At 42.1% G+C, this 26,484-nt stretch overlaps 3 protein-coding genes across 9 annotated transcripts; 1 reads left to right on the top strand and 2 right to left on the bottom strand.

The window, feature by feature from the left end:
• Positions 1-158: 158 nt before the first annotated feature.
• On the bottom strand, positions 159-22,689 carry LOC127608007 (myosin heavy chain, non-muscle-like). Of its 5 annotated transcripts, none has more exons than XM_052076810.1 (4): positions 22,563-22,689; positions 12,242-12,342; positions 3,802-11,467; positions 159-1,102 (listed from the first exon to the last, which is right to left on the bottom strand). In XM_052076810.1, exon 3 carries the CDS (start codon positions 10,429-10,431, stop codon positions 7,384-7,386), a length of 3,048 nt encoding a protein of 1,015 aa, XP_051932770.1. In that variant the 5' UTR covers positions 10,432-11,467; positions 12,242-12,342; positions 22,563-22,689; the 3' UTR covers positions 159-1,102; positions 3,802-7,383. The 5 variants fall into 5 exon arrangements, with proteins under 5 accessions (XP_051932770.1, XP_051932772.1, XP_051932769.1 ...); XM_052076812.1 differs by lacking the exon at positions 22,563-22,689 and adding an exon at positions 13,740-14,328; XM_052076809.1 differs by lacking the exon at positions 22,563-22,689 and adding an exon at positions 12,751-12,899.
• On the top strand, positions 12,790-22,508 carry LOC127608010 (uncharacterized protein C6orf132). 3 transcript variants are annotated; one of them, XM_052076823.1, is made up of 6 exons: positions 12,962-13,013; positions 16,046-16,134; positions 16,992-17,032; positions 18,350-18,437; positions 18,946-20,998; positions 21,079-22,508. In XM_052076823.1, exons 3-6 carry the CDS (start codon positions 16,994-16,996, stop codon positions 21,173-21,175), a joined length of 2,277 nt encoding a protein of 758 aa, XP_051932783.1. In that variant the 5' UTR covers positions 12,962-13,013; positions 16,046-16,134; positions 16,992-16,993; the 3' UTR covers positions 21,176-22,508. The 3 variants fall into 3 exon arrangements, with proteins under 3 accessions (XP_051932782.1, XP_051932783.1, XP_051932784.1); XM_052076822.1 differs by lacking the exon at positions 16,992-17,032 and having other exon boundaries at positions 12,790-13,013; XM_052076824.1 differs by lacking the exons at positions 12,962-13,013; positions 16,992-17,032; positions 18,350-18,437.
• A 141-nt stretch (positions 22,690-22,830) lies between the features above and the next one.
• Positions 22,831-26,268, bottom strand: LOC127608017 (methylosome protein 50-like). Its single transcript, XM_052076835.1, has 10 exons — positions 25,884-26,268; positions 25,218-25,403; positions 24,990-25,131; positions 24,865-24,914; positions 24,355-24,425; positions 24,184-24,241; positions 23,530-23,601; positions 23,338-23,446; positions 23,180-23,248; positions 22,831-23,097 (listed from the first exon to the last, which is right to left on the bottom strand). The coding sequence occupies exons 1-10, from the start codon at positions 25,966-25,968 to the stop codon at positions 22,953-22,955; spliced, it is 987 nt and encodes a 328-aa protein (XP_051932795.1). The 5' UTR covers positions 25,969-26,268; the 3' UTR covers positions 22,831-22,952.
• Between the last annotated feature and the right edge of the window lie 216 nt (positions 26,269-26,484).

Below are 26,484 nucleotides of genomic sequence, written 5' to 3'. Positions count from 1 at the left end.
AAAAAACTTTCAGAGAGCCGTTCAGAGTTCCTTATTAACGAATATGATGAGCCATGTATAAAAATGAATACACGAAATATCAAATCCACAGTTGCAGCCGTCAAGGGCAACAATGCCTTCTCTGATGGCTTAAATACTAACAGAAGCACCGACCTACATTTACATTCGAAATTATTTTATTGGTTACATGAAATTGGATTCATTCATTCCCAAGTGTCATGTGCTGCATGTTTGGTTACATGCCACACTGCAGTATTGCTGGTCAATGAAATTCAAAATTCTACATCTAAAAAGATACAGTAATAAGATTTTTCCTCTCTTAGCTTTATCTTTAGAAACACGGTAAGCGTTATGTTAGAAACCCCGTCAGCATATATTGTACAGTGCAGTCCTTCAGAGTGAAAGACTGAGTGATGACATTCGCTTTCGTATTAATGACCAAAGCAGCTCTTGAACAATAACAGGACACACCCTGAAACTGCAGATTTATAGACAGATGTGTTTCCACCAATCAAGCGTGCCTCTGTTTGTTTGTGTAGTTTCAGCAAAATATGCATGTGTTTCTGTTGCCATTTAATTGTGAATTTGGAATGTTCATGACAGTTTTGCATCTTAACATGGTTGGATGATATGTTTTGTAAATCTATACATGAGAGTGTATCACAATATATAAAACAAGTTCAAGACTGGTAAGAACCCAGATAAACCTCAAGATAATTATTCCCTGGTTACAGAATGCATGCATTATGAAATAAGAGCTTGCTAAAAAAGTCTACGGTATGAAATAAAAATGGCTGAAGTGGAATTCTCCTCACCAAGCAGTTTCTTAGCAACTCCTGAAAAGTACTTCATCTTATTTGTTGGTGTATGACAGCAGTTTCTAGACCCCGTTTGAAGGTCATGGAGTTGGTGTTATCCATAAAATGGAGTCCTAATGGTCAGGGTTAATGAGGATCCATGATATTGGAATTTTGGGTGTTAGCAATCACTTTTCCTTAAATCATCTGAACGACGTGTGAGATGTCCAAACTCTTTGTGAGCATCTTCAGCAGCATCTCGTCATCTTGAACTCCACCCATCAACTCATCATTAGATAGCTCACCTAGGTAAAAAGACAATAAAACCAATGAATTTAAATTTAGTCAACAGTTTTAGCTAAATGGCATAGCAGAGCATGCGACTGGAAAAAAAACACTACTATGCTTACCATCCCCGTTGATATCAATCTTGTCAAATACCATGTTAGTAAACTCCTGTGCTATAATGTCATGAACTCCATTGATTGCATCAATAGACAAGCATGAAACCAAAAAACGTGTTTGGTGGAAGTGTACCACCCTTACCATACTTTAATCGACCAGTAGATGTCACCCAAGTGTCAGTTATACTTCGCACAAGTGAGACAATGTAGCTACTCCGGTCATATCATAAAGTTTGAAGTACGAGCGAAGTTTCTGATGTACTGATTGGATTGACATAGAAAAAAATCTGCCTCAGTGATAACGGGGAATGTCTAGCTCCTGGCTGTGACAGATTTAAACGGCCTGGTCTGAAAAAGCTATTGAAGGTTTCTTTTGTCATCATTCATTATGAATTTTCTGAAAAAAATGGCATAAAAAGCAAAATGAATAATTTTATCAGTGTTAGTATGCAATCATTTTAGGCCACAATGTAGGTCTGAACAGCAACAACCAGTATACAGTCTCGAACAAATATAAATAACACATTTGTCAAGAGAGCGAGCTATTCACAATTCTTGAATGTGCACATAAAATTTATATGAGTGAATTAATAGAATATTTTCTTATATCCAGTGAGTAAATAGCATCCTTGTTGGTTTCACAGAAAAAAAAATCGCAAGATGAGGTATGAATTAACAGCTTTCTCATGTCAAACAGTTAATCAGCAGACTAATGAAGATAAGAGAATAGCCTTATTTAACACAGCTGTCTTAAGATAACACCAGCACCAATTTGCCAGTGTAATATGAAATCACTTTCCAAATTAAACCCCAAGTTTGAAGGCGTTGGCTTTAGAGAAGACGCCGGGGTACTGTACAATACACTTTGAGAAACAAATACAAGCATTTCAGACATTCTGTTTTCATATTTTGGGTGGCATAATGAATTCCTACCGTGGAACTGGATGAACAAGTCTTGATTGTTTCCACTGACTTAAGGCGTGATAGAAGATTGCTGTCGAGCTTTACAGGCTAAAAAGGATACGCTTACCTTTATGTGTATAAGTCCAAATAAATCTTCTATTACATGATCACAATAATATGTTCTGAATTTGAGGGCCTTATAAATGGATTATAAATTAAATAGATATACTAATAATATACAATATGACGATAGAAAAGTATTCATTTTGATTATAAATACAAGTGGAACTACAACTATCTTTGCATCATATTCTTCTAATTGTAAACAGATATAGTAACCCAGTGTGAGCATGAATGGTTGTTCGTCTCCGTGTGCCCTGCGATTGGCTGGCAACCGATTCAGGGTGTCCCCTGCCTACTGCCCGGAGACAGCTGGGATCGGCTCCAGCACCCCCCGCGACCCTAGTGAGGATCAAGCGGTTCGGAAGATGAATGAATGAATGAATATAGTAACCCAGTGTATGAACCTGTTCTGTCAGGCTTAATGTCTGTGGTCAACTCAGTCTGGTCTTAGAAGTCAACAAGTCAACAGTATTTATAGAGCACTTTCAAACAGCCATCGCTGCATACAAAGTGCTGTACATGGAGCGATTTAACATGCACAATAAACAGTAAGACAAATCGGTAATAAAGGCGGTAGAAAGAACCAAACAGTAAAACCAAGAACAAATCTAAGTCATGCTGAGTCGAATGCCAAAGAATACAAGTGAGTTTTGAGGAGGGCTTTGAAGATGGGCAGTGAGGAGGCTTGCCGAATGTCCAGTGGGAGGTCATTCCAGAGAGAGGGACCAGCAACAGAAAAGGCTCGATCCCCTCTGAGCCTCAGTTTAGTTCTTGGTACTTTTAACAAAGTCTGGTCCACAGACCTGAGGCGCCGGGCAGGTGTGTAGGGGCGGATGAGCTCAGAGAGGTAAGGTGGCGCGAGATTATTCAGAGATTTGAAAACAAAGAGGAGGATCTTGAAAATAACTCTAAAATGAATGGGGAGCCAGTGAAGGGATGCCAGAGTAGGAGTTATGTGCTCCCTCTTACGAGTACCAGTCAAGAGGCGAGCAGCGGCATTCTGGACCAGCTGAGGGCGCTTAATGGAGGACTGTCTGACTCCAAAGTAAAGGGCATTGCAGTAATCGAGCCGGGATGTGACAAAGGCATGAATTACTGTCTCAAAGTGTTCATGTGAGAGGAGAGGTTTTATTTTGGCCAGCTGTCTAAGGTGAAAGAAGCTGGATTTAACAATTTGCTGATTGCGTTTGAAATCACTGTCCAGTTTAAGGCCCAAGTTTGAGACTGTTGACTTAAGATAAGGAGACAGGGGGCCCAAGTCTACAGGATGGAATGTACAAGGGCCACTGGGACCAAACAATATCACCTGTCTTCCTTAGCGCTAGTCCTCTTTAGCTAGCAGCTCTACAATAGAAAAAGGTCAAACTGATCCATGTGGTTGGTATCAGAATCAAAAACCCCGATTGTAAGACCTTTAATAATTATGATGAGAAAACCACACAAAAACATGAACCGCAGTGGGTCAAAACCATATCATTAGTTTCCAATCACTTTTATAAATTTGACAGACATTGGTTGAAAAAAAAACACAAAAACAAACGGCAAGTAGCAGTCTCAAGTTCTTTTGCTCATACCTTGCAGCCGTTGTCTCTTTACGAGCGCAGAAAGATGATTGCGCTCACTCTGTCGACGGGGTTTCGATGCTAAATGTTATCTGCCGTTAGTATTTCTTCCATGCGTTCCAACTTGTGTTGAAAGTTAAGAATTGATTGTCCCAATGTGATGAAAAGAGCGGCGTCTCCACGTTTGTCTCTCTGATTTATGTCTTTGGTTTTCATCGTGAACAAGTCATCCTTAAAACAGAGGAGGACAATTCCAGACTCCTCAATTTGGAGCTTGTGATCTTTGAATCCGGTCTTCAGTTGTGTAATATTTTTGGTCAGCAGATCTCCAACAGGTTTATGGGCTCCAAGTTTTACGCTAGCTACCTCATTCGTTTTTAGAATGTTAGCCTCACATTGGCTGTTGCTCAACTTTTCATTTTCCTGCGCTTCAGCAAGACTTTCCACATGATCTTGGGTCTTCTTCAAATCGCCCTGATCTTGCAAGTGAAACAAAGCCGACTCCGAGTCTGTCCTCGATTGAGGACTTTTGACGTTTTCTGTGTCATTGTGCGGTTCAGATTGCCACGAACCAGAAATTGCGGTCTCTGTCTCCTCGGTGTCTTTACGATACCCTATTTTTGTCTTGAACTCGTCATTCTTTGTCTCCATCTCGGCACGCCAAAATTCAAGATGGGCCAACTTTTCTTTTAGATGACTGTTCATCACAGCCATTTTGACCTGTTTTTCTTGAAGTTCCTTCAACTGTGCCCTCAATTCTTCATTCTCCGATTCCATGTTGAGATTTGGGCAGTCACACAAAGTCAAAGTGTGCTTTAAAAGCCTTTTTTGTTCAATATTGGGGTCATTGTTTCGATAAAGAGCTTTCAATGGCACCCTTGTTGTTCCTTTCCTCCCCACCCTGAAATCCACCTGATTTTCACCGACCTGCTCCTTGCGTGTCGTCTCTGCAAGGAGGATATTTTCCATCCGCCTGAGCTCCACTCGACTCTGAAGATCATGTATTGTTTGTTTCAAACTGGTCACGAGAGAGTTGAGCTCATCTATTTCCCCCTTTTGCATTGCTAACAACTGGCATTTACTCGAGATGACAAAATGAACCTGGTCAAGTTGATTCCGATGGTCGTTGACTGCCACCTTGAGCTGGGCAATTTGTTCAGACTGTTGGTCACAGAGGGATGAATGTTCTTCTCGAGCTCTGTCCTTCTCTTTTTTCAATACATTATTCTCCTCCTGAAGTTCACGCACTTTGTTGCCTAAACTTTCATTTTCTGCGCATGCCTTCTCCAGGCGGGATTCGGCATGATCGACCCTGCTCAATAGTTCATCTTGGTCTTGCAATTGACATCTGACCGTCCGAAGTTTTGTTCTCATACAATACATGTCGGCCTGGTCTTTGTCCCTCTGAGTTTCAGCGTGGGTCAAATTAGCCCTTAGGGTCTCAATCATCTCATTCATGATGTTCTCATTTTCTTTCAGAACTCTTACCCGTGCCTGAAGGTTTTCATTTTGTTTCTCGGTCATTTCACCCCACCTCTCGAGCTCGGTCACTTTCATCTTGAGGGACTCGTTCTGTTTAATCAGAATATCTTCATTTTCTTGAAGAAATTTGATGTGCATGCTCAAGTGTGTTTCCATCTTCATACTCCAGGATTCATAATGAACCAATTTTTCACTGAGGAGCTCATTTTGTTGAGTGAATGAGGCGTTGTTTTCTTCGAGGACTTGAACTTGTTTCCTTAACTTTTCATTGTCAGTCTCCACATTCATACTCCAAATTTTAAACAGTCTCATCTTACGGTCATTCACTTCGGTCAGTGCTGCCTTCGTCTGATTGCAATTTTTGACGGTCAGGTCTGCATCTGCCGTTGTGCCCGTGAGAGTCTGAGAATTAAGTTGACTCAAGTCTTCATTCAGGGAAATCTTCTGCTGTGTGTCCTGACTATCCTTAAGTAGAGTCCTGAAGTCCTTTTTCTCCCTTTCCATCGTGGCACTCTGGGATTCGAGATGAGCCAGCTTCTCATCGAGGAGTCTTTTTCGCTCAGTCAGTGTGGACTTTTTTTCCAGATCATTGTAATGGTCCATCAGACAGTCATTTGGTAATTGATGCTCTTTTCCGCACGCCATCATCGCTTGTCCTGAATTCTTATCCTTATCGGCAATTGGAGAAATTGAGACTGCTTCGTGCTCTTGAGAGTTCCGATGTATTCCTTTATATAATAGAAGACATGCAAAGTGGGCTGGTAGCTATCACCTTTATGATGCCAGATAAAAGGAATACAGTTGCTGCTGATGGATAAAAGGACTTTGTAGTATTGTGTCATTAAGGCCCTGCAGGGTGTACTTGGTAAATATTGTGCTTATTGAAATGAAACGTTTGACTGCTGCTTGCCCCCCATACCTTGTCCAGTTTTGGACAATTAAATTGTTACCCAATCTATGCATGTCTAACTAAGCATCCATCCATCCATTTTCCGATCCGCTTCTCCTCACAAGGGTCGCGGGGGTGCTGGAGCCTATTCTGGCCTTCTTTGGGCAGTAGGCGGGGGACAACACCCTGAACCAGTTGCGAGCCAATTGCAGAGCACACGAGACGAACAACCATTCGCGCACAAACACTCACACCGAGGGACAGTTTAGAATGTTCAATCAGCCTGCCATTTTCAGATTCAGAAAACTTTATTTATCTCCGTGGCGCAATTAGAGTTGCCATGCATGTTTTTGGAATGTGGGAGGTAAACGGAGTACCCGGAGAAAACCCACGCAGGCCCGGGGAGAACATGGAAACTCCACAAAGGGATGCCGCAGCTGGAATTGAACCTGGTACTTCTGCACTGTGAGGTGGACGCGGTAACGACTGGACCACCTGGCCGCCCTGTCTAAGCATCACACTTAAATTACCCATTCATTTTCTGATCTGCTTATCCTTACAAGGGTCGCCGGGTGTGCTGGAGCCTATCGCACCTGTCTTCGGGCAGTAGGTGGGGGACACCCTGAACTGGTTGCCAGCCAATCGCAGGGCACACGTAGACAAACAACCATTCGTGCTCACCATCATACCAAGGGACAATTTAGAGGGTTCCATTAACCTGCCACGCATGTTTTCGGAATGTCTGAAGAAAAAACATGCAGGGACAAGGAGAACATGCAAACTCCACACAGGAAGGCCGGAATCGAACCCTACACCGTGAGGCCGACGTGCTAACCAGTCGACCACAGGGCCAATCACTCCACTTATTTGAATCTGAAAAACATACCAACGTCACTATTCAATTGTATAAAAAATGTTTGAGGAAAAACTTGGGCTGATTACAAAAGAATTGTTTAATACAAAGCAAGCAGCTTGTTCAAAACATTTTGGTTTCTACTAACAATTTTAAGACATTAATAAAAAAAATGGCTCCCCATAAGAGTCTCGACATTCTTGTCAGGTTATATACAAAAAAAATGCATTGACAAGACACTAGTTAGTAAACAAGCTCAACAGTATTGTCATCACATGAACCTAAAATCCAGTGCCCTTTAAAGTGAAACAAGTCACATATGACCCAAGCAGCACTTTCCGAAGACAAGGAATTGTTGTCATACAAAGACCTAGCATTTGTGTAACACATCAGATATGTTTGAAGAGTCATCATCAATGGAAAGTACGTTTGAAAACAACAGACCTAGACAAAAGAACACAACCGCGATGACAAGTCCTCGAAAGGAAGATATGTTAAAAACTTTTAAAAGTCCTTTAAAAGGCCAACAGAAAATAGCAAAAAGTCTGCTCGATGCGGACTTCAGGTGCACCGCAACAGGCTCCACCGCACCTGATTTGTTCGCGGGGTCCTCCCGATTTGCAGTCTGAATGAGTTCTAACAGCCTTTGAAGATGGCAATTTTTTTGCTTCAAATTCAAAATGAGAGTCTTCATCTCCTTCGTGACTTCATTTAGCTTTTCCAACTCATCGTCTTTGCTATCGAGGAGAAATCTGGCCTCCTCGACCTGCAGTTCGTTTTCTTTTAACGCCGCCTTCAACTGGGCAATCTGTTGGTTTTGTTGCTCTCGAACGGATTTATGCGCTTCCATCTCGGCGCGAACAATGTCGTGCTGCTTTTTTAAACAGTTCTCCTTTTCTTCAAGCTCCCGCAATTTGTTACTCAACTTTTCCTTCTCGGCCACGTCCTTCTCCATTTGAGATTCTGCGTGATCCATCCTTCCCCGCAGATCACTTTGATCGTGCAGTTGCGACCTGAGCGTCTGAGCTTCCGACCTCAGACGGCTACGCTCGGTTTTGTACTGGTCCAGCTCAGCCATGAGGGTCTCTGTCCTCTGTTTGATTAGTTTCTCGTTTTCTTTGAGATCTTCAACTTGCACTCTTAAATCTCCGTTCTCCGTTTCGAGATCGGCGAGCCTTTCATTGAGCAGGTTGTTCTGCTCGGCGAGCCCGTCCTGGTTTTGGCAAAGCGCTTGGTCTTGCGCCCCCGCATCTCCATTTGCGCCCCAGGATTCCAGATGAGCCAGCTTTTCATTGAGGTGCTCGATCAGCTCTGTCAGTTCCAATTCGTTTTCTTCAAGAGCTTTTATTTGTGTCCTCAGTTCTTCATTTTCTGTTTCCATCTTCAGACTTGGAGAGTCACGCAAAGCCAAGGTGTGTGTTAAAAACCTTTTCGGCTCAGGCAAGCAATTGTCTTTTATTTGCATCCCCACGTCCTTTATCTCAGTCTTCAAACCCGATTGGTTTTCACTGACTGGCCCATGCTCAGATGCTATCTCGGCGAGGCTTCCGCAAATATTATGAGTTAATATTTCATCCATCTGCCTGAGTTCCAGCTGGCCTTTAAGAAAATGCATTTGTTGTTTAAAACTGCTCACGTGAGAGTTCAGCTCTTCTGTGACTTCATTGAGATAAACAATTTTCCTGTTTTGCTTCGCTAACTCGTCATCTTTACTGTAGAGTAAAAATTGAGCCTCCTCCAGTTGGAGTTTATACTCCTGTAAAGTCGCCCTCAGCTGAGCAATTTGCTCACACTGGTGTTCCTGAACACATTTGTTCTTTTCCAACTCAACACGAACAGCGTCATTTTGCTTTTTGACAAAGTTACTCTCGTCCCAGAGCTCACCGAGTTTGACGCTCAGCTTTTCCTTCTCCGCCCACTCCTTCTCCATGAGAGATTCGGCAACATCGATCCTCCTTAATAGTTCCTCTTGATCTTGTAATTGACTCCTGAGCGTTTGCAGTTCTCTCCTCAGACGATGAATCTCGGTCTGATCGTTTTCCCTTTGAAATTTAAAGTGGGACACGTCGGCCATTAGCGTCTCTATCTTCTCACTGAGGCTGTTCTCGTTTTCCTTCAGAGTCTTGACTCGGCTCCGCAGGTTTTCGTTTTGTTTATCTGTCCTCACGTTGCAGATTTCGAGCTGAGACACCTCATCCTTGAGCGCTTCGTTCTGCTTGATCAAAATGTCCTCGTTTTCCTGAAATCCTTTCACTTGTGCCCTCAAGTCGCCAGTCTGCGTCTCCATCTTTGCTCTCTGAGACTGAAGCAGAGCCACCTGATCATTTAGGGACTTCACTCTATCCTGTAGTTGACTGGTGCTTTCTTTAAGGGCTTTAACTTGTCCCTTCAATTCACAATTCTGCGTTTCAATGTTTGCACTCTGAGATTGAGCTCGAGCTAACCCGTCTTTCATGGATCTAATCTCATCGTTGAGACAGTTCTTGTTTTCCTGGAGTGCTTTAACCTGTGCCCTTAGGGCTTCTTTCTCACCTTCCTTCTTTACACTGTTAGTTCCGTCATCCCCTTGCAAGCTTTCCGTCACCAAACCGCCGGACTGAATCAGAGTTTTCTTTGTGTCTTGATGCCATTGTAGTTGCGACCTCAAGTCACTGTTCTCGGTCTCCAGCTTTTTCATTTTCATACTCTGTATTTGAAGCTCAGCCAAAGCATTTTTAAAGGAAGCATTCTGTCGACACAGCGTGTCCTCACTTTCCACAGGATTTTTAGCTTGTGTTTTTTGGTTTGCAATCTGATCTTTGAGGGCCTTAATGTGTTCATCCTGATCGGTAATAGCTCTAATTTGTCCCGTTAGGTCTTGTTTGTTTGCGTCCAAATTGAAATGTTGATATCCAAAATGTGCCCACTCCTGAGTGGCAAGGTTATTCGTCCCGGTAAGTGTCACCTTATCTCCAACTTGCATTCGTAAGCCTTTATTTTCTTCCTCAAGTTGAGCAATATGCGTCCTCATGTTTTCATCGCGTGTTTCCATCTCCATACACCGACATTCAAGCAGAGTCATCTCAAACTTAGCTTTCCCCGATTCCAGGTTCTCCGTGCGAGGTCCATACTGTACCATGTTAAAATTGAAGATCTTACTCTGCTCACTGAGGATTTCTTCTTTTTGTCGACGATTAACAAGCCCCAAGTCTTCTTTTGCCGTCTCCCTCATGAAACTCAAATATTGAAGACGACCCCGCGCTTGGGCCAGCATGTCTTGTTTTTTGGTTTCCGTCTTGATATTCTCAGAGTCCAGATGAGCCAACTCTTCGTTGACGAGCTTTCTTTGCTCAAGCAACATGGTCTTTTTATTTTCCAGATCTTTAACATGTTCCCTGTAATAATCATTGCTGAACAGTTGCCCGTTTATCCAGGACATTCTTCAATCCTTATTTAAAAAGTGGAGATTTGGTACGATCCTCTCATGCTTTGGATGGCTCCTTAACGGATGTCTTTGCAGGTAAAATGGAAAACATCCCAACTGATAAGCGGTACAGAATATGGCTGGCTGGATCCTTAGCAGGTTATCAAAATGCCATGATTCAACATGTTGGCTTAATTTACTCGAAATACAAGTTTCTTTTGACTTTTTGCGTATCATGTTTTGTTGAGTTGTCAAGATAAGAAAAATAAATAACAGTGTATGCAGAATAGCAAATTTCAGCTTTATGACATACTATGACACAGAAGGCGACTGTTGACGGGACACAACGGGTAGTTTGGAGATGTGGCTAAAATTAGTACATCAAAATAACATTACCGGCTTGTGATAATAGAGATGGAGTCATAAGCTCTATTGCAAAGGTGACACGTCGCTGACAGCGACCTAAAGTCATGACATCATCAAAGTTCCTTGAGGTAGGCAGAGAACTCCCCGTTTGGCTTCTTGGGACTAAAATAAGAGCTTAAAAAAAATAAAAATGTATCCTTAAGCCTTGCAGTAAGGAAAATTCCAATCACAGCTGTTAATTTTTGTTTAGTTTCATCCATTTATTCATCCTCTGATCAGTTGATCCTTCGTAGGGTCATGGGCATGCTGGAACCTATTATAGTTGTCTTTTGGTAAGAAGCAGGGTGCACCCTGAACTTAAATTTCTATATTTTGACATCCAAAGCAGGTATTTCATTGCTCATTGTACTGCTGCTGGTTCCACAAATATTTGTCATTTAAAGTTACAATTATCAGGAAATGGCAGCATTTTTGTTGTGTAATGTCACTTAAGCTGTAGTGGTACTTTCGCCTGACTTCAACCTCAGGCAGCATGGTTTCATTTACCATTCAGTGACGTTGTCAATGTCAGTCTGAATGGTTACCTGTTTCCATATGTGCCCTGCGGAACGCCTGGCAACCTGTTCAGGATGGAGTCTGCCGTTCGCCTTAAGTCAACTGGGATGGGCTCCAGCACCGCAGGTCCCTGAACAGGAAAGGCGGTGAAGAAAATGGACGGACGGATGGACAATGGGGTGACTATATTTTGGGGTGGTTGTTCTACCCACGTAGACGCCACCTTGAGCACAGAATTGTATGTTGATTTAGCCACCATATTGGTTGTGAAAAAGCAGCGTGAACGGTGAAGATGTGCCTTTCATCACCTGCTTGGAGATGTACCAACACTATAGACTTCCATTAACCTCCCATGCATGGTTTTGGAAAGTGGGAGAAAACCAGAGACCCAGAGAAAACCCACACAGGCAGGGAGAGAACTTGCAAACTCCACACAGGAAGGCCAGAATCGGAATTGAACCCTACACCTCAGCAATGTGAGGCAGCCTTCCAGCATCTTTTTACTGATGAATCAATTGTCCCTCCACTGCATATGTCCAAACCACATCAGCTGGCCTCAGCTAGTTTGTTTTCAAACCTAGTTTGCTCTCTCTCTCTTGAGCCGCGTCTCCTGTGTTGTGGTCATTGCTACCATCCAACATGGCTCGTCTTACTACTTCTGCAGTGATTGCCATAAATAACTAATATATAATATACAATAACGAATTACATTGATATTAATCACATAACAATGATTCATGAGAATCATCCATTCATTCAATATCCAAACCGCTAACCCTCACGAGTCTTGCAGGCGTGCTGGAGACTATGCCAGATGATGTGTTTTCGAGCCAATCGCGGGGCACCCACAACCCATTCACGCTCACAATCACACTAAACAATTTCGAGCGATCATATATCCTACCGTTCATGTTTTTGGAATGCGAGAAGAAACCAGTGTACCGACCCAGCCACGGAGAGGAGATGCAAAACTGCACACAGGAGGGCACAGAAGTTGTCTTCTTCCTAGGGGGGGTAAAAAAAGTGAGACGCACCGGTAAAATGTGCCACATCCACAATGGCGGACAGACTGACGTATTCCATCAACGGCCCGAGTCTCTGAAGTGATGTTTTTGCAGTTTGTAACTACTACGGCAGTGAGTATCCGATTTTTTTTCGAAGAAGTGTCACAGAGTTAGAGGAAGTCGCTTCCTTGCAGTGCTCGATCTTAAAAAAAGTTGAAACAGCCTTAAGTACTGTAGCGTCGGCTGCACCGCCAAGCGAAAATGTTCGGCTAGCTTTTGAGCAGTGAGTCCGACCACGAAGCAGTGGAGCTGGCAATTAAAATCCGAGATCTCGATAATAGGTGTGTAATTAGACAGACAAATTCGTGCTGGAATGTCGGCGCAAAGAGCCGAGCAGGTTGGGCCTCACCTGTTGTTAGGAATGTAATTTGAGCACGGGAGGCGGAGTTCATGCCATTTGTTTCCACCACTTTCCTCCCAAGTTTGCACCAATTCGCCTGAGTGTGCCGTAGTTGTCCTACGACGGAATCGCGAAGCATCTTATGAAAATGTGTGACTTGTGATCCTCGCACAAAGTAAAGACATTGCTCAAGATGAAGAGGGGAACCTTGGCCTTTTTGGGTCGGAAGGACCAGTCTCTCTTCGACACCAGCATCAAAATGAGGGAAATGGGTGAGTAGATTGCGAGCAGAGCAGGTGCATTGGAGGAAGAAGCATCTAAAGTATTTTCCTCGGAAGGATATGCGACCTTTGTACTTCGTATGTGACACGCACCAGATGAAATCTCGGCAATGAACACGGCATTCATGCGCGTATGCTTCTTGTCCCGCAATCTATGGCTATTTAAACTTCCGAATTGTATTAGACAGAGGGAGCAAAAGTGTAGAAGTACAGTAAACGTCAAATAAACGTAAAAAGACAGTCCTGATTTAACTCTTGTACTTTATTCAAAAATAATTTTACTGTCAATTATAAGGACTAATTTGAACACGTTAAATGATGTTGCTCTTCATTTTAAAACAAGGGCTAGCGTTGGCTTCACCTTGACGATATCAAAACACGCACATTCACATGCTAACTACGTAATAAATGAAAAATAATACAACAATACCATAATAAATATACATTAAGAATATAAAGCAAGAAAGGTGGTTGTATTAATACATTTGTAATAAGTATGTTCCCCGCATGACTTTAATATTGTCCAGCAAATGGACCGAAAACAACAGTTCAAGGTTTTAAATGTATGGAGTGGAAGTAAAAAGATTGGGAAAATAAATAATACAGGAAATATCTGAAAAATCAAATTATGGGCAGTGAAGAAATACTGTTTTTTTTTTTACGTCCTACCACTAATTTAATATCCATGCATCAATTTTCTAATCCACTTATCCTCACAAGGTTCGCGGGCGTGCTGGAGCCTATACCTGCTGGCTTTGGGCAGTAGGTGAAGTACACCCTGAACTGGTTGCCAGCCAATCTCAGGGCACACATAGACATACAACCATTCACACTCACACCTAGGAACAATTTAGAGTGTTCCACTAACCTGCCATGCATGTTTTTGGAATGTGGGAGGAAACTGGAGTACCCGGAGAAAACCCACGCAGGCACGGGAAGAAATTACACATACAGTACATTTGACAATAAATTTTATCCAATCCAATCCAACATGCAAACTCTACCCAGGAAGGCCGCAGCCAGAATTGAACCCTGAACCTCTGCGCTGTGAGGCCAACTTCCTAACCCATCGATCACCGTGCTGCCTAACTTTTATTATACGCTAGGAATTAGGACCTTATTTTTGGTAAGGCAACTGACCAAAGTTTCTTACTTACCCTACCCAGGAACACTCCAGTGGAGTGTCAGGGCTGGGATTTAAACTGCTGACCCTTCGTTCGCTGGATGACCAACTCTACCATCTGAGCCACAGCCATGCTACCTTATTTGTTCTGATATTATGAGACCCACAAAATCCAGCACATTGTGTGGCTAAAACAACGAAGCTAAAAATGGTCCACTAAAAGGTCAGGATGCCAATCTCATTCAGTAACACAGGACCTACAACAACAACACCTAATACGCCCCAGTACGTCACAAATCGCCAAAATTATCTGACCTGAGATGGAATAAAAAGTAATTGTACCGATAGCTAGCTTCGAACCTAGCTAACTACCTAGCTATCAGTATAATTACTTTACTAGCTAGCTTACTAGCTAACTTGAAACCTAGCTAACTACCTAGCTATCAGTACAATTACTAGATAGATAGATGGATAGATGGATAGATGGATAGATGGATAGATGGATAGATGGATAGATGGATGGATGGATGGATGGATGGATGGATGGATGGATGGATGGATGGATGGATGGATGGATGGATGGATGGATGGATGGATGGATGGATGGATGGATAGATAGATAGATAGATAGATAGATAGATAGATCTATAGATAGATAGATCTATAGATAGATAGATCTATAGATAGATAGATAGATAGATAGATAGATAGATAGATAGATAGATAGATAGATAGATAGACAGACTCTGACCTATTCAAACAAATATTTCCAGCCCACTAATGTGGCTATGGTGACATACAGCCATTGTCTAGTAATCATTTACTGTATTATTGCAGCTCGCCTTCTCAAACAGGAAATATCAGTCAATCCATGTTTATGTTACAGGAAAACAAACAATCCCATATGAAGCTGCCATTATTTCCTTACACTGTATTAGATCAATGATTTGTTATGTTCCTGCTTTTAACTTCTGCATAGTGATCTTCAGTTCTCACCACGCAAAGCTACTCGATGAGTTAAAAACCTTTTCATCAGGAAGGTGTGTTTTACAAGCCCTTGGTTAAAACATTACGGCGCGGTCATTTCGTGGTGATTCCCACGTTAGTTCAGTTTTACATTTTCTATGATGATATTTTGTCACGTGTTGAGATTATAGACACTACCTGGTACAGGTATGTGTGTGTGTCTGTCTCTTAAAACAGCATTGTCTTTGGGTGCTATGTGTCTCGCCTAACCTGGCCTCACGAGGAAAGTGTAAAGTCAAATGTTTGGCATAACGAGGCTAAGTGCTTTTGTGCGACATTTCTTCACTTCACGTCTCTTTCTTGTTTGACAAATAGTCTAAAAAAACATTGGAAGAACGTCAGAACACTGAGGTGACTTATCTCCTCCCATCACAACTATTTTATTGCTCCTTCCCGGTTTCGCAACATGATTTATTTTGTTTGTTTTAATGCCAAGTTCCTCTCCAGTTTAACATGATTATTTTTCGTGACATCCTGTATGCTTCTAAAAGCTGCTATATTTCAAACAACCCATCCTAAAAGCATTTCTTGACTTGATGCATTTTTCACAACCGAAAAAATATACATAACTCTCAACACAATCTGCTATCAATGTAAGTTGACATCCATTTGTTAGTATTGCCAAAGGGATGTTCCCCTCAGGAATAATTGAAAAACGATGTGTAATTAATTCCATGATAAGATCAAAATAGGACATGAGCATCAAAATTGATTTAGATTGCTATGCAATTGATTGCTGTCTAATCACAGACCATGCAATGCAATTCTATTATTGCCAACTATGGTCACAACAATACCTGTTGTTAAATTAATACGCTCTCTCCAATATGTCAAATAATATCAGTCTTAAAAAAGATTTGCCCTTCTTGCCCAGATAATGTGGACCTCGTGCTGAACTCGCCAACGTCTTCAGAGTCGGGTATTGCCAGCGTGCGCGCTCGACCCACTGTCAAGCATTACACTGTGAGTATGTCAACCTGCCTTGTTCATACTGTACTGATTGTTTTTGTTTCATGCAACGCTTGCTTTTCTGGAATCTAAAAAGTCTGTTACATAATAAGCTGCGCAGATGCCTTCATTTACAGTAGTGATGTTCAATACCATCGATTTCTGATACAAAACTATGCAAATAAATACACCACGTGTCCAATGAATCTAAATAGCGTATTTCAAATCATCAGACAGAGTAATATTCATTTATTTATCATAAGCTCTGAAGTATGTTGGGGTAGAAGTCAAACACATGTTGGTTTATAATACTGTGACTAAAAATAAATACAAAAAAAATCCGGTTGATATTTCATGAAACAAATAAATGCCACAATAAAGAAATAAGTTTGTTATTACCTAGATTTAAAATTATTCATATAAGGGTTAAAAAGATCATTGCATTGTACTTCTTGTCTCACAAGATTCCCTCAGCTCTCATTAAAAAAGTTCTGGAAGTCTGTTGGCAACTGCATTCTCCGGTCTTTTTAATGTGCAAAACATTTTTTTTAAATGAGCAGTCTACAGTATATGGCTGTTTTACACAAACAAATGCCTCATAATTCACAATGCATGACTAAACACTCCGGTTCACACACCCTGGTGCATGGGTGTGGTGAGTGTTTGCATCTGAGGCATGTTGGATGTGGCGCACCCAGCAGCGCATGGGCAGGAAGAACTTTTGCGTCATGAAAAATTAGAGCACAGCAAAAAGAACACAACAAATGAAACTGAAATGGAACTCTTGCCAACCTTAACAACACACCCTTGCGTTTTTTTTTAATCAATGGCCGCTTTTATATCCAATGTCACGTGTTGTATTTCCTCCAAAGACATGGCAAAGTTTGCTTCAGCAGTGGACAGAACCCGAAAGGTCAGACACAATCCGTTTCTGGCTGGTTGCTGGTCATCCTTTATTTTCATCTGATTTTGGAACACCCCCCCCCCCCAAAAAAAAAAAAAACAATGCCAATTGAAATAACTCCTTCCAGATCCAGACTACAGTATACAGACTGCAAATAACATAGCATTCTAATATTTCTGTCATCCCTGGGCAATGACTGCACTGTGTCGCTCACAACTGCTCTCTTGCACTAACTTCTTCATAAATTATCTTCTTGCCATCACTGCTACCATTCTGTGTACTGGTTCCCATTTCTTTTAGTTTTTTTGCACAGTAACAACATGGTAACCCGAAGTGGATTTTGTATTGTGGCAAACAGTTTTTGTTTTCTGATTATGATTAGTGGCGCTTTGATCAGAGCAGCAAATCGTTCCCCCTTGAGCACAAACAATCATGTTTCTAAGTGACAGCGAGCAAGTTGGCCTTACACTTAGCAATTTGGTGAGCAATAAAAGGCGGACCCTCTTTCTGTGATTCACTGTCTTTTGCAAGCGAGTGAAAGCATGCGAGGTGTGCGCATGTTTTCACTCGAAGACAATGCTCAATGGAAAATATGACTTGAACTGAGGCCTCGTGATACATTTCATATGCACCATGTTCAGGACCACCATCCCCACACATTAAAAGAAAATTGTTAAAATACCATAGTATGGCATAAATGTATGTAAATGTACTGACTGAAAATATGAGCTGTCATAGCGGGTCGGACTAACATCACAAGAAACATGATGAATATGTATCCGAATAGACCAATTCACACATTTGACAGAGTCACAGAAAAACATCACTTATCATCAGGATTTAAAAATAATTCGACTCACCATTGACATTTTTTTTTGTCAACGATAAATTCAGAACATTTCGTCCGAGATTTGTAACGCATGTGCTTGGTCTGTCAGGAAATTTCAAAGCCGTAGATAAAACTCTGAATTGCGTTCTATATCATCCGTCGTGGTGTATGTATGGTGGTGAAGTGAATAATGTGAAGTGAATGTCATGAAACACAGAAAACAGTGGTCCCGTTACCACTTAAAATGCAAAATAAAGACCCTTAATTGCATGAAAGTAATACGGTGAAAAATGCAATATTTTTACGTGGCTATAATACCGTCAGAATCTCACTAATGGGCCATCCCTAATACCGACAATAGAAGGGAATTGAACAATCATCTCGCAAGCACTGGACACGCTAACCTTTTTCCAAGTACACTCAACTCTTAATTATTTCCAGATTAGCATTGCTTTTCAGATAAGGTTGATATTTGCTTTCCCTTCCCCCCAACATAGTCATCCGAGAGTTTTCAAGGGTTTGCTGTTCCAACACCGAGAGTACCGGTCCTCCCCACTATCAGTGGTCCAAAGATCAACGGTGCAAGTGAGTGCCTTTTGCTTAAGGACCTTACACATGTGCTCTGTACCAGTTCGTATTCCACCTCAGGATTTGACTTTTCCTACCGTTGTTTGTGATTCACTGATAGAATCGGTTTGTTTCTAAAGTGCTGCAGTGCAGGTATATGTTGTGCTAGTCTGTTGCTCAGAAGCGATGAATGTGCCACCAACCACATGGCAAGTTTGTTGACAGAATGGGAGTGCCCTTGGACTCCAGTGAATGTCTTTCCTCTTATTTCACATTCCGAAACATTTCTGAATTTACAATCCGCTTTGGTTTGCAATGGTGTAGAACTCCTATCTGATCGTGTCTTGAAAGACGCGGCGGTCTTCTAATCAAACAATTTGAAGAAAGTGGAAACAGAATTAGTTCTCGTGCTCAGTGTTGTTGGTCTATGTCAGGATTGTCAGAACTTGGAAGAAGCAAAATTCTAGAGCTTTAAAATTCTTAAAGTGCTGCTTTTCTGTCTGTCATTCTGTCTTTTCTTTCATAGTGAATGGAGAGCGGTTGTCCTATGGCTTAGAGGAAGAAATATTGGTTCCCCCTCCTCCCTCTATGGCTCCTCCCCCGCCACCGGAGACATTTATCCTCCCTCCACCAGACTTCATGGGTTACCTCAGCAATTTAGAGATGGCTGCCGTTCAGCCTCCCCCAACGGTTGCTCCAAAGCCACCCAAGGAAGAAAAAAATCGCCGAATCACAAAATCCCAACCAATGACCCCACCGAAGCCTCCGTCAACAGGTTCCAATAGCTCTGCATCTTCCACTCCCATTTCAAAACCGTCCCCAGCTAAAGTTCCCAAACATCCAAATTTTGCACCACCGCCTCCCCCCGGTAAAGAGCATCAGAAGACCCACAAGACTCCTCCTCCGAAACCTATTCGCCTCTCATCTATGGCCAACCTCGACTCCCCACCACAAAATCCCGCCCCACCTCCCCCTGTGCAGAATCGTACACAGTCAACCTTCAATCCCCAAAACACAGCGAAGCTTAACAATGTGTCCAACACCTCGATCCTTAAGGGTTATGTGGAACAAGATTCTAGACCCAAGCAGATGTTACTCCTGGAAGATAGTGGGTCCACTTCGCCAGTACAAATGTTGGTCCCCGTCAATGGGAATATCCCCAAGCAGACACCAACCAAACCAATTCGCAAAGACCCACTTAATCACAAAGATAATTTACAAACCATACCAACCAAACCAATTCGCCAAGATGCATTGCACCATAAAGAGAATTTACAAACCGCACAACTCTCACCAACCAAGCCAATTCGCAAAGATCCGCTGCATCACAAAGAGAATTTCCAAAGTACACACCTCTCTCAGGCACCTCTACACGAGCCACCCAAATCAATTCCCTCTGATGGTCTTTATCACAAAGAGAATACACAAAGTATTCCGCCCTCACGCTTACCCTTGCCTGAGGTGAACACAAAGGCTGAGCCAGTAACAATGTCGGTCCAGAATGAAACTGTCAAACCACTTAGGGTGCCATACCAAATACCAAGAAAGCTTCAGACGGGGAACAAAACTCTACTGACTTCTGAGGATATCCAAGGAAAACATGGTCCAAAACCCCCCGCCGGTAAATCGGATCCATTAGTCGGTCATAAATTACACAACAGTGGCGAAAGCAGTGCGGCTCAAGAGGCTCCTGCAGCTTCCCCATTTTCTCTTCTCATGGCGGCTAAGGAAAGGGATAAGAATAAGAGTTTTCAGTCTCATGAAATTGGGAACATGAACAATGACCAGCGCAGAGAAAGCTTTCAGAAAATTAATTCTACTACTCCCCAAACTTTGCCGCCAATGTCGAGAGCCCTCTCAAGCTCTTCTCTCCTTCATCAGGATCACGTACAACCAAGTCCAACGCCCGTCAGTCCCGTGCAGTTTTGGGAAACAAAATCAGCAACCATTCCACGGATTAGTGATGGACCAACATACAGTTTGACAGAATCTTCATCTACAGACATGAGCAACCAACTCGTGCAGAGGAATGATTCCTACATTAAATCTGGAGGGAACAAGGAACACTTAAGTATGCTTTTACTCCCTCCACCTCCAGAATTCGAGGATTGCCAGAGCGTTACGGAGTCCCCTGTTTCCACTAGTCCTCCAAACACCTTCTCGAGAATGACATCACAAACAAGTCTAAACAGTATTCCACTTGGTCAGATTCCACCTTCACTGGTACCCAAAACCTCAAAACACCAATCTCTTAATGCCGGCGTCCAACTGAGGCCGCAGTTCCAGACTAATTCTATGGTAAATCTCGCACAACCGCCAACGCCTCTGTCGCCAAGCCAGTCTACGCTTGTGAGCATCTTACAAAGAAAGATGCTGGAGATGGACCATAAAATGACCGCCACAAATGAGGCAGACCATAACGCCGAAGAGTGGAGCGTCCCACTCTCTGAGGACGTCAGAGTCCCTGTCATCCCAAAGTCCACGTCGCAGGCCAAAAGTGTTTCTATCGTGACCAACCAAACGCCAACCCACCACAAGCAGGATGGCAAAGCGGTGAGAAAATTTCCAGACGTTAACAGGTAAGACCTTGTGTTGTTTCCACTTGGATCACATTTGGATCGATATCCCAGTCTAATTATCACTCTGTTGTACATTCCAGCAATGAACTGCAGTCAAGCCATCAATATGGAATGACGTATCGAATTCGGCCTGGATCCAAACAACCAATTACACTTATTAGAAAAGGGGCATCGTGAGTAAACGTTTTTGGTCTTCCTGTGTTATGTATACGGTCAATTTTGCCCATGACCTGCAAGGGTAGTTTCGTTTCAAGCCACTGTTCAATCAAACCTCTACTTTAATCAGTTCACATTTGTTCTCAGATGTCGTTAGAAGCAAAACAGAGTGATTGTGTTGCACTAAATGCTACCAGAAGTGACCTTGTTAAATCAGAAGGCACTGATAAACGAATATTAGCACTGATGCTAGTGCTAACAAGTTGGTCCAGGCTAGTCGTATAGCTTTTCCAGCGATGCCATGAAAATGACCCTATTCTAATTTTTACAGGATTTCAAAGCTAGTTTACAATTAAGTTCTCAGTATTTGGCACATTGTTGGTCGAGATTAGTAGCAAAAACACGATTTATGGAATAAAAAGTCATGGATAAAAAATTAGCAGAGAACAGGCAAACGGAAATAGAAATAAAGCTTAGTGCCATGCAGCAGTTGACAGCTTGGCATACTTTTATCTAAAACAGCACTGGCTTGACCCAAAATTAGTCTCAAGGCTGGCTGGCATGGTGGGAGTCTGCAAAATCTATTTTTCTGTCATTTCTATGTTGACTATAATCACACGGTACCAATCAACCAATACCCATTGTATATTTTGTAAATGTGTTACTTAAGAGTACTGAAAGAAAAAAAACATTGAAATTGGGAGTTATGTGCTACAGGGTCAGAATGTAACAGTTTTTCTAATGTTCCTAAGCATTAAAGATGAACTTTTAACAATGTGTTCAGGACAAACACAAATGTATAGGCTGGAGCGAGAGCCGCTCACGGGTGATTTGTGAGTTTTTCCCCAAAATTTTTCTTGACAAATGTTCAATGCGACTTTGTTCCTCCCACCGGTTTTGTTGCAGCCAAACACCATACAGTAAATTCACAATTTTTTGGGACATCAGCCATCAGATGTATGTTAATGATTGTTCATGGCAGATTTTTGTCAGAAACCTTGAATGTAAATTTGAATTGCTTAAAGTGAAATTAAGCACATGGCATACAATATACCCAAACTGTAATCTTCATTCACTGTCAAACTATATCATGTAGGGTCTTTCCAATCAGATTGCAATGTGCAGATGTTTGCTTTGTATTATCGCTTATTGTAATCAATGATGGATGTTTTATTTTTATAGTATGCAGTAAAAGCTCAAATGTATTAGTACTGACATGCAGCAATATTATATTTGTACATATATTTATATGGTAAGAGTATGATTGAAGTAGTCATCACCTAAGCAAATTTGATTGACCTATCTCACCAATCTCTATCTGGTTAATAAATTCTAATTGAATTGAAGTCTCAAATTTTGTGTGTGCGTCAAATGGTACCTCGGTTTATTATTTCATGTTTCTACTTACCTACAATCACTTCAGGGTAGGTCAAAAAGGTGAGGAACAAGCAGCACCCTGATAAGGAGTTCCAAATCCGACTGACTCTTGCAAAAGGCTGCTCAGGTGAGAAAAAAAATGTTAAGACGTGATTAGAGAAGCAAAGGGTTTTCACTGCACCATCCCACAATTCAGAATCACGTGCCTTAAATGGTCAAACACTGGAAGGGCTAGTAAACATCTGATGTATCTTTTTCACCACACATTGGTTCATATTCATAACGGAGGCACTCTTGAGTGCAGTAACACTGAAAAGCTTTTATTTTTCCATCATTTATTTTCCAAACATAACAAATAACTTCGAAGGATAATTGAATTTAAAGTTCTACAGAGGCATGAGCTTCGGAAGTGTATTTGGGCCTAAGACGAGTTGGGGGTGCCCCCTGTTGGCTCCACCGTGTGGTGAAGCACAAAGTGATCCCAGCCAACGGTGGTGAGGTTATTGGAGCCTCCGGGAAGCCAGCACACGCCCTTGATGAAGTCTTGGTGGCGTCTATCTCTGAATCTAAAAAAAGGGAAACGGGAAAATAAAAAATTTAACACGGTATATTAGAATCTCAGTAAAGCGGATCTGTGCCAACACTCACGTTTCCTGCAGTTCTGAGTTTAAAACAACTAGGGAGCAATCGTCGCTAATGGAGGCCAGGAAAGATGTGCTGCAATGAAAAGAAAAGAAGTCCGTTAAATACTCATAATTAAAATATGAAAAGAAGCAAACTTAGGAAACAAAAATATTTTGGTGTACCTGTGTGTAGAAAAGGCCAAGCCATTCACTCTGCGGCTGTGGACGCTTGCCACACGAGCTGGCTCTGTCGTGAGGAAATCCTTGACGGTCACTCTGCCGAGCTCGTCGCCTAAGGCACAAGGAATGTGACTTGGGTGTGGCAAAACACATGATTACAAAATTCAGACTTGTGAAAGAATCTGGGCTTGATACCAAAAGCAATGGTGCTTCTGTGCTCAGGGTGCCAGGAGACAGTGGTGGGCAAGCAGTGGGAAGCCTCTAAATCTAATGGGGGGAGGAAATACAGATAGAGTATACTATCATAGAAATTTAAGACCATTGTCACCTGGGGAAAAAAATTAGTTAGAAAATTACAACCAAATGTGTTCAAATACAGTATATATACGGCAAAACCCCATTTACTGCAGGGGAGGCATTCTAATCCTTAGGTGATAACCGTATAATTGAAAAAGAAAAACGTTTGACCTCTGCCACATGCTTTAACCACTTTTCAACTTACTAAAGGAGACTTTTGAAACACCTTATAAACACGTGAACACAAAAATGCTTTACAGCATCAGTGCATTAGATATCTGCCTTAAAGAGCCGGGTGCTTGGAGGAGAGTCATGCGACGCCAGTGAACTGGTTGGAGGTTGGCTCAAGCTCATGAGCTGTGGCCGACAGCATACCCGACATGTCGGTTCATTGCCTTCTTGTTTACAATTTCCCCAGCATTCAATAAATGTGAAGTGCATCTATGACCCTGACTCTTCATTCCCAGGAACGTTAAAGAGTTTCCGCAATATAGCAGGGCAACACTGTATTTCTAACATCAAATGTGCAACAAACTAGCGAGCGTTCCTTACCTATTCTTGTGGCCGGTTTATCTGGTTTCCGTGTGTCCCACATGAGCACACGGCCATCCTAAGAGATGAGATAAGACAAACCTTTGAGGGAATAGCTCTACGTTCCTCTGTATTCTGAAACTGTACATTTTTTAACACAATTTGACTCAGAATTGATAAACAGCATCTTACCTGACCACAGGAGATGAAAAGCGAATCGTCCGTAGGACTGCAGGCAACACAAGTTACCGGTTGTGTGTGCGCTGGAGGATGGACACGGTAAACAACATTCATTTTGTCGTAAACAACAATACAATTAATGGACTTTTTTTTTCATGACGGTTAGTATTTTTGGGCGATTGAGGAAAAAAAAGCAAATGGCTCTTTTTGGTTTTTAAATGTAGAAATAGAAGAGTCACAATAAAACTAGGTTCTCAGCTGTCAACGACTTAACGACTACAACCTGGAAACGTGGATGCTACTTTGTCGAGCTAGTCTTCACACAAATGCATGTTTGAGCTATCAAAATATATTCACTTAAAGATTCCGGCTGCTGGAATACATTCCACTAGGTCCGTCCATATGCTAGCTGCCAAGCCGAATTTAAAACTAATAACATTTATGAACTACACAGCACATTTTGACTTAATGGAGTCTAACTGTAGTGTATTCAACTATAAAAGAACACAATGTTGTCCATACCATTGTATGACGTGACAACCATCTCCTGACTCAGGTCCCACACTTTAATTCTGCAGCCAAACGACAACAAAAATTATTGTAAGAAAAAAAATCTCGCACTGAGAATCCGTTCAACACTTTCTTACCTGCAGTCCATGCTCCCAGTGATGGCACTGTTTGCTGCAGCTACGGTGCTCACAGTGGTGACGATATCATCATGCTCATGCCTGGTGAAACGGTTGACCAGGAGGCGCTCATCCTCAGCAAGTTCCCACAGCTCCAAGGCACCTGTCACAGTCAACCCATCACAGATTAGCTCATAATTCTCAAACAAAAGCATCATCGTTAACATCGTCAACAAGATCTGTTCTTACCTGAATCTGATGCCACAACAACACCCTTTTCTGAAATCCACTTGACGTCCGTTACACCAGTCTCAGTTTGCACGCCAGCTTTGCAGAAGCCCTCGTTGGGGGCCTGCTCAGGGTTGCTGTAGATCCACACTGAGCCCTGCCAACTCCTGCCAGTGAGGCTGGAAGACCCGAGCAACAAGGTGCCATCTGAGAGAGAGAAGATGATGGGAGAAAATCATTGCAGTTACATAAATCCCTTTCATACCAATTAAGTGTAATTTTCTGCCTTCATGCCACAACAATGTGCCACAGCAGAGTGGTTAGGCAATTCAAAGTCTGCGGCGGTTGCTGTATTAGGACAGTCGAGTTGGTTTACAGAGCATAGCTTTCACCCTCACTTAGTGAAAGGTTATGGATCCGGGTTCCGTGTTTATATAAAATGCATACAACAGAAACAAGAATGGGGATGGATTTTCAATCGGTTATTGTTTAAATGCTGAATGCCATATTTGTGAATGGCAGAACGCATTGTAGCAATGATAGTGGTGACAAAGCCTCGGACCATTTCTCTGCCGTACTCGCATTTTAGCTCAGAAACATTTTTAAGTTACATTGCTCTTTATACATGTGATGAGCACAATAAAACAAATTTGCGTGAACTCGTTCACCTTGCCTTTAGTCACCTACCTGCTCTGTACTGCGCTGCGCAGAGATGCTTCTCCATGCATGCTGGCGCATTAGGGGGTATATTCCAAGGATTATCCTTTATCATCGTAGTTTCCAGTCCTGTACCTTTTATCCAAACAATCACAGATGATGTTTGCACCAGTTTGAGATTACCCTCAACAACCAATACTAGTAAGCAATGCGGGCGATCACTAAAAATTGATGAACTTCGTCGGAAGTATCATTTCTAGGACAGAGCATACAGAAAACAGGATACTAAAAGAAAGAATGTTCATACATAAACACTATGCAAAAAAATCTGTGGCTGCTTTTTCTATGAGTGAAAGGAGAACCACGCGGTGGATCTTCTTCGGTGATTCCACTTCCTGTTTTCTTTTGATGGGAGCCTTTGAAATACTGCCATCCTTAGGGCAAATACGGTATGTCATTCAGCTAATGTTAGACGCCAACGACTTTAACCGTTACGAAAAGAACCTTGTTTTGGCTACATTTTTATTTCTCTTCCAATGTATGAATCAACAGAATATTCCTGCTTGTTATACGGCTTTATATTTTTGTGTGCAAAACGAGTGACAGCCGAATTTAACCATCTAAAAAACTG

The sequence above is a fragment of the Hippocampus zosterae genome, chromosome 9, assembly GCF_025434085.1.
Source record: "Hippocampus zosterae strain Florida chromosome 9, ASM2543408v3, whole genome shotgun sequence".
NCBI classification, from domain to species: domain Eukaryota; kingdom Metazoa; phylum Chordata; class Actinopteri; order Syngnathiformes; family Syngnathidae; genus Hippocampus; species Hippocampus zosterae.
This window is presented reverse-complemented; position numbering and strand designations above follow the sequence as displayed.